Here is a 14,600-nt window from a genome sequence, read left to right as displayed (position 1 = left end):
AGCAACGCATCCGAGATTTCACGTAGCAATAATTTCTAACATTACCCATTAGGACTCCATCCTAAAGCTAGATCTACAACCCTAAGTCCATTAAGTCCTTAATATGAATCTGACTTCCTCATGGAACCAAAATAGCTCCAAACATGACTCTTTTCCCATTCTCAGAAATCTAAGGACTATTTGAGAGTCATGAAAAGCTCTGGAGTTCCTCAAACTCTAGGAGCGTTCAAGGAAGGGACGAAAAACATTTAAATGATTCCAAACTTGAAACAAGAAAAATAAAGGATTAAGATGTGAACTTTATACCTCCAATAACTCCAAAATATGAAGGGAATGAGGGATCCAAGCTAGCTCCTTGACACAATATCTAATTTCTCGTACTTGACGATATTACATCTGTGTGTCCTATCCATTCATGTGTGAATAAAGCCTAGCCCAAGGTTTTTGAAGGGACATCATTTCACACTCACATAGGTAGCCTTCTATATAAGGCACCTATAAATGCACTTTTTTAAATGAACTATTAAGAACTTAATCAACCTACTTTTACATTATGAGTTATAAGCACATACATTGGGATGTAGTATATAAATGTTGTCCAATCTCCATAAGCAATCTTTCCACATTGAGTTTAACTTCTAACATTGTATTAGAAGGGAATTAGGTATCTCACCCATAGATATATCAATTGGGCCTTGAACCCTTCCCTCTAACCGACTTCTTTACCAATTATCTAGCTAACCCCTTCTTCAAGTGATCAGCTAAGTTTTGTTGGTATCGAACAAATTCAATAGAAATGAGATCATGATTTATAAGCTCATGTACCATGTTGTGCCTAACACCCAAATGTCACGACATTCCATTATAAAATGATTGTATGTTTTTGCCAAGGTAACAACACTAGCACAATGTATAGAAATTGGTGATATAGGATTTGGCTACAAAGGAATTTCATAGATAAAATCCCTTAACCATTGTGCTTCTTTTCCAGCATCTGCATGGTATACCAATTCAAATTCCATAATTAAATTTGTGATGCATGCTTGTTTCTTAGAAGCTCATGAAATGGAACCTCCACCAAGAAAAAGCAACCAACCACTTGTAGAAGATTAGTCTGCAACATTAGCGATCCAACTAGCATCTAAATATTCTTCAATAACCGAAGGAAACCCTACATAAGTCAAACCAAATTCCATTGTTTTCTTAAGATACCTTAGCACTCTCATTATTACTTGCTAGTGATGAGTACTAGGATTGCTAGTAAACCTACATAACTTTCCTACAACAAATGCAATATCAGACCTTGTGTTGTTGATAACATACATCAACCACCCAATGACCTTTGAATAGTCAAGTTGTGAAACTGCATCACTGGTGTTTGGGATAAGTTTCATACTTGGATCAAAAGGTGTACTCATAGGAGAACAATCAGAATAATTGAACTTCTCAAGAACTTTATCGATGTAATGAGACTGTGAAGTTGGGATCCCTTGATGTTTACACTTGATTCGTATTCCAAGAATCAATTTTTCCTCCCCAATATCCTTCATGGAAAACTGAGATGATAAAAACTCTTTGGTGATGTCAACTTGCCTTTGATCAGCAGTAAAGATTAACATATCATCTACATACAATCATACGATCACTTCTTTTCCAGACTCATCAAACTTTCTATATCCACACTTGTCTGATTGATTCAGCTTGAAACCATGAGACAAGACAACTCATCAAATTTTTGATGCTACTGTTTTGGTGCTTGCTTCAACCTATACAATGATTTAACGAATTTGTACAACTTATACTTATTTCCAAGCATTATATATCCCTCAGGTTGCCTCATATACACATCTTGCTCTAAATTACCATTTAAGAAAGTTGTTTTCACATCCATTTGGTGAATCACTAAATTATGAATTTTTGCTAAGGTAACCAGCTATCTAATGGTGGATATACGAGCGACTGGACCATAAGTGTCAAAATAGTCAATGCCAGGTTTTAGTCTAAAACCTTGAATAACCAATTGAGACTTAAACTTGTCAATTGATCCATCAACTTTCATCTTGCTTTTGAATATCCCACTGCAATCCAAAGGTTTGCATCCAGGAAAAAGATCAAACGACACCCAAGTATTATTCCCCATGGTGGAATCCATCTCATCATTTATTGGTACTTTCTAGAAAGCAATGTCTTGAGATTTCGTTGCTTCATCAAATGTTTTAGGATCTTCTTCATCACTAAAACAATATGAATATTGATTTGTAATTTCATCTCTAGAACCCTCAACTAGGTAAAGTTGAAAGTCATTACTGAATGATTTAACTTTCCTTTGTCTTCATTGGAACTAGGCACCAAGGATTTTGGTCTAGGAATGGATGAAAAACGATTTTCATTAAATATTGCATCTTTAAATTTTATAACAATTTTAAATAAGACAGAAGCATTAGGTTATATAACATAAAACCTATAAGCCTTGGAATGCTCAACATATCCAATAAAGATACAATCAATACCTCTTTCACCCAAAGTATTCATTTTTTGTTCATTCAGCCTCACACAACCCCAAACTATAAGATATTGTAAGTTTGGTTTCTTTTTGTACCCAAGTTCATAGGGGTTACCTTGATCGTTTTTTGGATCTCTATTTAGAAGATAACATGTAGTTAGCATAGCTTATCCCATAAACCATCTCTCAAACTGGATTAAGACAACACTAAGTTCACTATTTCCTTTAGAATTTTATTTTTCCTTTCAGAAATCCCATTTTACTGAGGAGTATATGGAGCAATTATTTCATGTATAATACCAAAAGATTGGAAATAACTAGGATCATAATATTCTCCACCACAAATAGTGCAAAGTCTTTTGATTAAATCATTTTGTTGCAATTTAGCTTCATTTTTATAAATTTTGAAATTATCAAGTGCTTCATCTTTCGAATGTAACAAATATAAATAACAAAAACGAGAATAATCATCTATAGAAATACATATGTCTTTCTTATTTCCTAAGGATGGGGTTGAATTAAAATCACATAGATCACTATGAATTAATTCAAGCATAACGTAATTCCTTTTAACATTAGGAAAAGGTTGTCTAGTTATCTTAGTTAACATGCATGTTTTACATTTTTCTATGTTAACATCAAAAGATGGTATTATTCGTTTTTAGACATTTTAAGCATTCTTTTATAATGTACATTTCTTAAACGAGGGTACCATAAAGAAGAATCATCAATACTAGAACAAGTCATGTATATAGTATCTGCAACTTTATTGTTATTTACATTCAATCTAAACATACCATTACAATAATACCCAAACCCAACAAATGTACCACACTTAGTTAATACAAACTTATTAGATTCATAGACTAGTTTATATATATCTACATCTATTAATTCCACCACCAAAAACTAAGTTCTTTATAATCTTAGGAACATGAATAACATTCTTAAGAAGAAAAGTTTTTCCAAAAGTAAGACATAAAAGCACAGATCCACGAACCACCACAGGTGCTTTATGGTCTCCTGTGTACAGCACCGATCCATCATTAACTACTTCATAATCCTTGAACTAAGAATGATCTTTACATACATGACTCGTCGCCCGTGAGTCTATCTACCATGAATGATCATCATCTTGAACATAGAATGTCACAACTGAAAATTTTGAGCTATGTAATCTATACATTCAAGTAAATGTGAATCAAAAACTTCAATCAAATACATCATACAAGTACTACAAGTAGTCATCAAACAATTGGAAAACCCTAGAAGTTCTTGTTAAGTCTATTTTGGACTAGAACTTCCTTATTGGATCCAAACGGACCAATAAGCTTCCAATTAGACTATCATGGGCTTAGAACCCTAATTGGGCTCTAATTGGACCCACACTTATTTATTTTAACATTTTGAGCCATATTGGGCCTAGAATGAAATAAATTGAGAGCTTTGAGCCATGAATAACCTAAACTAGTCCAATAAAAATATAAAAAAATCCTACAACATTCTTTTAAGCTTAAAACATACCTAAGAATAACTCTAATAGTGGGCTTAGGGGCAAAAGCCCAAATTTTTCCTTTTTCCTTTCACATTCTCGGCCCAAGGCCCAAACCCAAAGAGAAATGGAAGAGTTGACTATTTGCTTGCCACCTCATCTTTACCCATAGGATATCCATGCATTAATCTCATTTCTCCATGCACATCACCTCAAATATCACCTCTTCTTCCCTTCTCTCTCTCACTCTCGGCCATACCCACATACACACCCCAAAAATATCTCAACTCTCTCTAGATTCACTCAAGAACACTCCCTTCTTCCCTCTCTAAAATCTCGAAAAATAGGAAGCATTCAAGGAAGTTCTTCCACAAAAATCATCATCTAAGGTAAGGTTTTGCTTGTATCTATGACTTGTATTCCTTATTTATCAAAAATCTCTTCCTAATCCATGCAAAAATCGTGATCTTGCACCCTAGAACCATCTCAAACTCGAGATCTACCAAGGAAGGGAGCTAAGGCCAAAAACACTTCATTTTCCTTCCATTTTCTTTGCAAAACCGAGCCCCACACCTAAGGTGAGCTTCATACCCCCTATTTTCTGTTTTTATGAGTTTTGTGGGGGGGGGGGGGGGGGGAAATACAAGTGAAAGTGTAGATCTATATGTGTTTGTATGCCTTGTATGATTTCCATGCTTATATGTATGCTTTTATGTGTTTTAATGTTGGATCTAGCCATAAAACCCCTCAAAACCGAGATATATCTTGTGTTAAATGACTTTAGCTTCAAATATGTTTCTAAATACAAAGTGTTTCAAGAAAGATAGCTAAATGGTTTAGTAACAATTTTCTTTAAGCTAAAAACACAAATTTTGGGCCAAAAATGTGAAAAATACAAAATTAAGGGCCCAAATTGACATTTCACAGATTCTGATGGATGAAGTGTGCCAAAACAGTTTCCATAAAACTATTTCTGGAATTATACTTAATGAGAGGATTAAAAACATGAATTTCAAGCTTAATGGGCTAAAAATGACATTTTTGGCCCAATGAGGCCCATTATGCAAATTTTTCTGTTTTGGAGGGCCAAAACTGTGATTTTCTGTAAAACAGTGGACTATAAGTGTTCCAAATCCTTTTAAAAGGTTTAAAATGCTTTTTAAATTTAAAAAGGACCAAAGTTGCAAAAATTTTCCAATTTGGGCCAAAATTGTCAAAGTTGCGAAAAGAAGGGATTAAAACCAAGAAAACTGCATTTTCAGGGACTTAAACTGTTTTCTATGAAAAATATGCTGAAAAATATTAATTTCAATAATTTTTGGTGTTAAAATGTCAAGGAAATTAATTTAAGGACCAAACAGGGAAATATTAAATAAAAGGGGTGAAAATGTAAATTTTACAAATAATGAGGGGCTGAAAACAGAAATATTTCAAGGCTAATTCAATATACACAATTTGATTAAATAATAGCATCGCGACTATCGACGAAATACAACACATTACAATACCAAAAGTCGTTAAACGAATTGGTTCGGTCTCGAACCAATAGAAATCTACAACTACTAACACTACGACACTACTACACTACGATTCATATAAATAACGTTTGGGAACTTAGCTTACATACGAGTGTGCACAGACGTCTACGCACCATCTTCGGGCCCCAAAAGTGTAAAATCTTGCTTGTTGGGCCTAGCTAGCCCAATGACCTGATCTTAAGGCCCGAGGACGCATATTTTCTACGAAGTGTTGAGTTTCACCGACTCGGCACAACGTAGAGGGACTTTCAATGGCTTGTATACCACTGGTCCCCAAGGGTCCTTGGTATTGCTAGAAAAGTCTGCATATTTTACGAGGCGGGTCGGGGACCCCTCGCACGCATATTATCCCCAACCGATTAATGGAGTCATCGAGGCCTTCGTGTCCTCTTACTCTTCGGATGTGGGACGACACCTAGTCAGGGCGATTGGATAACGCGATTAGTACTGACGACGCCTTCGGAGTCGTTAGTATAACTATAAACTAGACGTTTGTGTAACGCGGGTTTGTAGTAAATAATCCTGCTCGAGAACCTTCCAACGTCGCCTGGGACTGACACTATACGCTATGCAATGGTTTCAATGTAACTTCATGCAATTCAAGGAACTAGGAGAACATCGGGTTTTCCTAGGGTTTTCAATACATACAGATTTGAAATGCATACAACTTAAATGAAATTTTTTTTAAGTATAGAAACAAACAAGCATACCTATGGATCTTCACAAACGTTTTCAAAAGCTTTTCTTTTCAGAAAATATCGGATTTTCTGGCGGTTTTTCAAACAATACAAACATTCGATTTCAACCACTACTTATGAACTCACCAACATTTCATATGTTGACGTTTTTCAAAATACTTGTATTCTCAGGGAACCAGTGAATCAAAGGAAATCATATTCAGTGACGGTTGCAGTTTATTTATGTATGAATCAAACAATTTAATTTTTGGGAATGTAATGTTTAAACAATGTATGACATGTAAACACTGTTGGTTGTAATATATTAATGCACGGTGACGAATGTTGTTATGTTTCATATATATTCAATGTTATGGTATTCAATTGAGTCACGACAGCCCCCGGACGTTTCCGCCGTCTGGTTCGGGGGTGTGACATAGAATGAATCAGGAATAAGTGTTACATGATATATAATAACAATAGTAGTATTTTCAGAAATCATATTTTGACCTTGTGGTTTTGGACCTTGATCATTAGATCCTTGTAAAGAAGTGTTTGTAACATTTTTTTCTTCAAACGACAATCTCATTTCATGTAACCGGGTTTGATGCAATCCCAACATACTTGTTTTTCTTTCATATTTGAATCCTTATAATGGTCATCCTTTTTCTTTCTTTTTGCTTAGTTATTTTTCTAATGGTTGTCATCTTCCACCATGTTCACTAAAGTTCCAAGAACTTCCTTTTCTTTTTCCTTACCACTTTCTTGATCCCGAAGACCCCTTTTCAATTCTCAAGTGACTTCCAAATTGTACTAGATACAAATCTTCTTTATGGTGTTTCAGTGTGTGTTTAAAGTCTTTCTAGGATGGGGTAATTTGTCAATAGCTCTTGAGACAAAAATAGATTCATCCATTTGCATTTTGTGTTGTTCAAATTGTCCCTAAATCCTCATGAGTTCATTGTATTGTTCCATGACAGACCTTGAATCCAACATCTTGTAACTGTTAAAATTACTGACAATGAATTTTTAACTTGAAGCATCCTCTGCCAGTATTTGGTTTCAAGGTCATCCCACAGATCTTTACAAGTCGTATATAATTTGGGTTAGTAAGACGGTCGGATGTGCGACTCTGCCCTAGGTCCACAAGCCAACGAGGACAGGAGATAGGGCGGAAACACACACACTAGATCTACGTAATCATAATCATATACCACCTTCACATATACACTAAATAATATTAGGTGGGTTGTATTCGTCCATAGCCTCTATGCTCGAACATGGTCTGCTGGACGAGTGGTATTTCATGACGGTCTGCAAACATCTGACGATAAGGCTTCAGAGGACAAAGTACTCTTCACACTAGTACTTTTGGGGTTTTAGAATGCGAAAGATAAAATTTTGATTCAGTTCAGACTTTCGATACGAATGATGAAAGTTTCGAGAACTTGCCGATCGAGGCGATAGAAACATACAAACTCAATATGGTGAGGACCACGCCAATTCATGATGAAAGAATACAACGGACTCTATACAGAACAATGTTTTGGTCAAATGAAAGAAACGTCTGATAAACGACGATGTATCCCTGGCATGCTCGATACTGTACTCCTAGTATGTTCAACTATGTACTCTTTGTAACTGTTCTCGTGTTTCCTGTTTTCTATTTGAAGTTAACACTCATATGTATCGTACCGCTATGTGTGGATACATACAAATAAAAGTGATTTACTAACTGAAGGGATACTTTTATTCCATGATCCCCCATGCTACCACTACCATCACCCGTCATATACAAGTTACGGATAATTAAGATGAGCCAGGCCTTCGACTGAGTATCTCTACCTCAAATCCTCAACCAATTAAGGAAAGGGGACCTAAGAAGAGTCACTTACTCTAAGTCTGCAACATCTTAGTTGCGCACAACTCTGATGTATATGGTGAGCCATAATAGCTTCTCTAAAGGATCTTTTAATTCTCTTGAATATTACGACCTATTTTAACATGTGAGTTGTTATAGTTACTTTTAAATGTCATCCCCAAATTTTAATTTTATATGAATATAATTAAATTTTTAAAAGTAATTACTATTTTGAAAACGTACCACTACTCGTCGACGACTCCGGGGTAGATTCTCCTGCGGTGATCATCAGAATACATCCATCCGCTCCTGAGTTCTTCATTATTGGGCAGTCCCTCTGTCGGTGTCCATTCTCACCACAACCATAGCAGTCTTGGTTTTCTTCAGCTCCGAGGACTTGGGAGATTTGTGGAGCTGGTGCCCTGTAGTAACGGACTGTGTGTCCCTTTCTGCGACAGTTCTGACACTGCATTTCCTGGCATACTCTGGGGTGGTGAAAGTTGCACTTTCCACACTTCGGAAAGTTTCCAACATAACGACTGGTAGGTGCTAAAGCAGTAGGCCTCGTAGCGGCGTACATAGTACTTGCTCGTTACTTTTGCGTGGTGTCTTGTTTTGTTTGCTTCTTCTTCCTCTTGTTCCCCGACTTCTGATTATTGCCCTCTTCCCTCGATGGCTCAGGAATAAGGATTTTCATGTTGTGGCGGACTCCATGATCGATGAGTCGCTGAGCCAAGCGTTTAGCACTATCAAACATGGCTGGGCTAGAAGACAACACATTTCCTTGGGTCGGAGCAGTCAGACCCCAAATGTACTTTTCTATCTTCTTGCTCTCTGAGGTAATCATCCTGGGGCATAGAGCTGGTAGTTCGTTGAACCGGTCAGTGTAGGTCACTATGTCTGAGCCGACCATAGTGATATCCCACAGCTCTTGTTCCAGTTTTTGAATCTAGCCTAACGGGCAGTATTCCTCCCGCATTAACTCTTTTAGGTTTTCCCAACCTATTGAGTTAGCCACTTCTAGGTTCAGTGACTTAACATGGCTATTCCACCATGTTAGGGCCTTGCCAGAGAAGGTGGAGGCAGCAAACTTCACTTTGCTTCCTTCTGGGCTTAAACAGATTTCGAAAACTGACTCTGTTTTCTCGAAACATTACATTAGGGCAATGACTCCTTCAGTCCCTTTGAAGGACAATGGTTGGCATCTGGTGAAGTCCTTGTAGGAGAACTCTCCCTGGCGCACCGGGACTTCACCTTGAGTAGAATCAGTAGGTGTTTCACCTCCACCTATACTGCTGGGGTGATACTGAGCCATGGTTGTTGCCACAGCCGCGGCCACTGCAGGGTTCAGAGTTACTGCATCGATTTGTGGAGAAGGTATTGGAGTTATCGGGGTAGCGTGTCTGGGTGATCTGTGAGGATGCATCTTTGCTAAAAGGAAACAAAGATGAGACGGAATAAGTCTATAGCAATGGACACAAGTCGAAAGCTGAAAAGACAAGGTTATCCTAGTTTTGGATGTATCGGGTCCTGACTTCCATAGGGTTCTAGAAAAAATTCATAAACGAGTCTATACCTAATAAACTCTATGAATTTGAAATAACTATCCTCGAATGAATATTTGTTTCCTGAATAATTGTTTGTAGCTGCATGCAAGAAAATAATCCTGACACATGTAATGTGAGCAGTGTTTCCACTCGCTCGACCAATTAACAGGATTAATATTTATTAGTGTGACGTGTAAGACATTTTGATTACTCTGATTGGTCCTTCCTTGAAAACTTCTCATGAACTTGTCCTTTTTCCTCCTGGACACTTCTGTTGTATACTATGAGGAAGTGGTTACATCTATCTGGGCTTGTCGTGCGAGAATGAAAGCGACTAAAGAACCTATGAGCTTTAAGGTAACTTTATGGGGTGATCCTTACAGAATCCTCCAATAATTGTACAAGGTTCACAAGTTTGTATATAAAGTGAAGATCTAATAGACCTTCGAATAATTGATCCCACCTCAACACTACTTCCTTAAAAGGAATGGATAGCGAAGCGTTGGTCACAAATTCTATGTCTATAAGATCTTGATTATATATAAAACTTTAGGAATATACCCTGTAAGATTATAGACCTATCCGCAAGGGTCCTTTAAGTTATCACATAAGTTATTTATATGGACTAAAATACTCCTATAGTATTCTCACGTAATGTACTTAGTATGTTCTAAACTCGTTATCGTGCTATAGTATCATAGAATACTCCCATAGTACTCTAACTCTAACTGTACTTGTTCTGGCGTTCTCTTGACTGGTGTTCCGGTAAGTTTTAACCCTGTTGCAACACCACATCATTCCCAAACACATGTTGGTCACATCTTGAATGAATATAGTTGATCAGGCTATATTGATCCTAGCTATGATTACATAACTGTTCAGCTTGACGACAGTGTCCAACCCTTAAATACTTTAGTTTTGTTCTCTTCATGACACTAGTTCTATTATGTACATGTATGAACAAGTAGGTATATTTTTATAACTTGTAGTTATACTCTAAAATATAACATTATCCAGAGAACTTAAGCCCCATTGTATTCATAGACATATATCTTTTATCGGTTGATATACTTAGTTAACTATAAACAATGCTCTGATACCAATCTGTCACACCCCAAAACTGGAACGGCGGAAACGTTTGGGGGCGGCTGACATCATGTTTAGTATCACGAGATATGTATATGGTAAGCAAGTAATGAACAACCATTTCATTTAGAATGAATGTGTTTACAATGTGTGTGTTCACAAAACATAGAAGTCATCAACAAATAACAAAACAAAACTTGAAGCTATAATGCTCCATCTTCTGAATCCCCAGCATGAGCACCTATCTAATAGTCTCCTGAGAATGCAAGTTATTTGAAAGAGTTTATCAGCAATTAAGCTGGTGAGTTCATAAGATTTAAGTGATGTGAGTAAGTTGTAAACCGTTGTGGAAAATGTATATGTAAAAGTGATGTAAGCTGTAAGTTCTGTTTTGAAAGGTTCGCCTGTTCCTCTAGAAAATCCTATATTTCCTACTTGAATGAAAGTTAAGTAAAATGACACTACAAGCCCTTCTATGGGTACTAAGTGAGTACAGGCCATATATACTCAGAGTAAACAAACAATCGATTGTGTGCATCTGCCCTAAGCTCACAACCCAACGGGGAACAGAAAGTAAGGCGGATAGCACACATTCAATTGGTTGTTAGATCGTTGTCATATATAACCCTGGTGTATTCAATTGTTACTCATGGAGTTATTTGTAATGGTTCCTTTATATTTAATGAAAAGTTCTTTTAAGAAAACCTATATTTCTTATAGTAAAATATTGACCACAGTGACTACTTTTATAATAGCTTTGTTTATACTGGTATATATACTCTGATATCGGGTAGAAAGTTAATTGGGTGAGTCTGCCCTAAGTCCACAACCCAACGAGGACAGGAAGTAAGGCGGAAAACACACATTTAACTATCTATTGGGTATTAGTTATATATATAAACATGGTGTATAAACTAAGGTGTTATAGAGTTATTCACCTAAAGTCTTTAATTGTATATTGGCTTAATAAAAATGGATTAAGCCCGTATCTGGGAAATTTCTAGTTTTGTTTACCAAAAGTACTGAATTTGAAAAGTATGCTTTGTATTAGAAAAGTTGTGCATTGACTCTGTGTCCTATAACTTGATCCATGCCTGGTACCCTTATGATGACTTAATGTATACTAAGCATAAATATATATAGATTCGGGTAGATAATAGATTGGGTGAACTCGTTCCAAGCTCACATTCCAACGAGAACAGGAAATGAAGCGAAGAGCACACATGCTATTAGCTGTCGGAATCTATTAGTATATATGTATCCTATAGTGTATACATTAAGGAATCATAAGATTAGCATTATGGTCCTAACTTTTAAAAGTAGCATTCTACCAAGACTCGACTATTTTGAAAGTAACCTTGTTCCAAGCCCGACTATATGACTTTTAAGTCTAACTTACCTCATCAATTACTATGATCATGTATACCCAATATAACTATAAAAATGCGTTGTGATTCATTGGTATAGTTAGATCCTGAAAACGTTCCATGCTACAGCACTTTACTATGTTCTGTTCTCTTATCGTATATTGAAATCGTATCTATGTAAGCGTATTCATGTAAGTGTATCTATCTAAACGTATTGCATTAGTATAGACTCATGAACTGGACAGACTCTTTGTGTGCTTCATTGTACTAGAAGTAATGAATAGCATTCTCCTAAAGTATACCTATAATAGTTTACTAATGCTCTACTAGAACTGTTACTAAAAAGACTCGTTTCTCTACTAAGTTATGCTTGTACTTTAAAAACAGAGTTTTGTATAACTATAAAGTAACATAACCTTTAAAAGAGTTTGGAAATGTTTTGACAACTTATAAATAACATAAGTAACATTTTGAAAGATATTTATAACAAACATTTACACAATTATCATTGTGTTCAACTTTTATTCCCCCCTTAAAACACTTAAAATAGTTAAAAGATTCATTATGGGGTATGAACTCACCTGATGTGGGTGATTCAAACGGGTATGTGCGTACGGATGAGAAGTTCCACGAATGAAGTCTCGAGACACAACAAGTCCTAAATGACATATAAGGACACATATTGACATGAATATAGTGTTTATAAACAACTATATGAAAGGAAACACATTCCGGGACTAGGAAACACCTTGGTTAAGTGTTGGAATCACATGAGCTTCAACAAAGGGAAGTGAAATGGCATCTAAGGGTGTTTATGGTTTTGTAACCAACTACAATTGAGTTTACGGTTGTAGTTAGGGCAACATATCACCCCTTTATGGGGTTTATGGTTTTTAGACCATTTGTCTTTGAGTTTAAGGTCGTAAAACCAAATGGTTTATGGTCAAATGATGTTCTCAACTCTTAAACACTTCGAGGTAAAGGTCTAGGCTAGTTTCTAGGCTTAAGGAAAGAATTTGGGGCATCATAACCCTCTTTGGGGTGTTTACGGTTTTGGGAGCTGCCCAAACCGTAAAAACATATAAGTGGGACATTTTGGTGGTTTTCATGTGCTAAACATATCAATGGATGGTTCTTGGTTTGTTTCCCTAGTTTGGCAAGAGAATAGGGACACTTTAGCACCCTTTTTAGGGTCTATGGTCCAAGAAGATTCTTGGGCCGTAAGCACCTTGTTCTTTGTGATCTTTGTGTGTTTTCTTGTTACTCCTAAGGTCTAAACATGTCAAGGGTAGTGTCTATGTTTGATTCCAAGGTCTAAAGGGACATAGGGAACACTTTGGCCTTATTTTTAGTGTTCACGATCCAAGAGGATCTTGGGCCGTGAACACCTTTTCCTTGGGATATTTGGATGATTTCCATGTTATCTAGGCATTTAATACACTTTAATACACTCTAGGGTTGAAGTACTTACAATTTGGTATGAACGGTTGAAGATCCTTGAGAGAGAAATCGGGTTTTCTCTAGTTGAAATGGAAGAAATGAACCAAAATGGCTAAGTCTTACTTATATAGTCTTGAGGGTTTATGGTCTCAATAACATTTTGGACCGTAAACTCCAAACTATTGACGTTTTGGGCACTTATTGCTACATAATAAACCCTAGGGTATCCTCTCTCTTGATATCCTCTCAAGCACTAAGTTTAAAACACTCAAACTTATTCCAAAAAGCTTGAATGTTAGCAAGCACAGTTCTGACTTTTGTTGAAGTGAGTGGTTGTATAGAAAATAAAATTTTGGGTTGTCACATTCAGCGAGAAGGAGGAAAACATCACTGAATCAAGTAATTCAATCTAGATTTATGCTACAAAAAAGACATTTATTTCATTGTGTTTTCAGTATTTTTCGTGTTGCTTTCAAAACTACAAAAACATGTCTCTTGCTTTTAAAAACTAAAAAAAGAAATCATGATTTCTCTTTCTTTTACCAAGGGAGTATATATATATATATATATATATATATATATATATATATATATATATATATATATATATATATCACTACTAGAAAATAACCCTTTAATGACGCGCGAACCATGACACGTGGTGATTTACAATACGCATTTTCGCATGCCCTAAAATTTAGGTAAAATTACACGGAGGGCACCTTTTATAAATAGTTTGTCTTCTAAGCCTGTCGTTTTATAATATTTTAATGAAAGGCGTGTCTCCATCTGTATAGCATTTCGGTATACCTAAGGAGGGAAATGAAATCCCAATAATCAAAAAGCCCGCTCATTCTCTTGTCCCTTGTTTCCACCAGTTATCGCATCGATTTTTTGATTCGTTCACACTCTAGAACAAGCACATACATAACTCTCTTATCATCCTCCTTTAATTTATTACTCTTGTAATTAAGGATTTACGGTTTTTCTTATTATTGTTCCTATTTTTTTGTTGAGGTTTGGATTTTACTCAAATGACGTCCCTAAAGGAAATTATAATGCGTCGAGCCGTCGGCCTGTGGCGGCGAC

At 36.2% G+C, this 14,600-nt stretch overlaps 1 protein-coding gene across 1 annotated transcript; it reads right to left on the bottom strand.

Moving 5' to 3' along the window:
* Positions 1-1,109: 1,109 nt before the first annotated feature.
* Positions 1,110-2,152, bottom strand: LOC111921900 (uncharacterized mitochondrial protein AtMg00810-like). The gene is made up of 3 exons (XM_023917470.1): positions 2,008-2,152; positions 1,271-1,624; positions 1,110-1,171 (listed from the first exon to the last, which is right to left on the bottom strand). Exons 1-3 carry the CDS (start codon positions 2,150-2,152, stop codon positions 1,110-1,112), a joined length of 561 nt encoding a protein of 186 aa, XP_023773238.1.
* Positions 2,153-14,600: the final 12,448 nt, after the last annotated feature.

This window comes from Lactuca sativa, chromosome 6 (assembly GCF_002870075.4).
Source record: "Lactuca sativa cultivar Salinas chromosome 6, Lsat_Salinas_v11, whole genome shotgun sequence".
Taxonomy (NCBI): Eukaryota; Viridiplantae; Streptophyta; class Magnoliopsida; order Asterales; family Asteraceae; genus Lactuca; species Lactuca sativa.
Note: the sequence above shows the minus strand (reverse complement) of the source record. Positions and strands in the feature narration are given on the sequence as shown.

Coding starts and splice junctions, on each gene's coding strand:
- LOC111921900 (XM_023917470.1), bottom strand. CDS start 2,152: ATGGATTCCACCATGGGGAATAATACTTGGGTGTCGTTTGATCTTTTT. Junction 1,625..2,007: donor GTCTCAATTGGTTATTCAAG/GTTTTAGACTAA, acceptor GATTGTATGTAG/ATGATATGTTAATCTTTACT. Junction 1,172..1,270: donor ATTTGTTGTAGGAAAGTTAT/GTAGGTTTACTA, acceptor TGACTTATGTAG/GGTTTCCTTCGGTTATTGAA.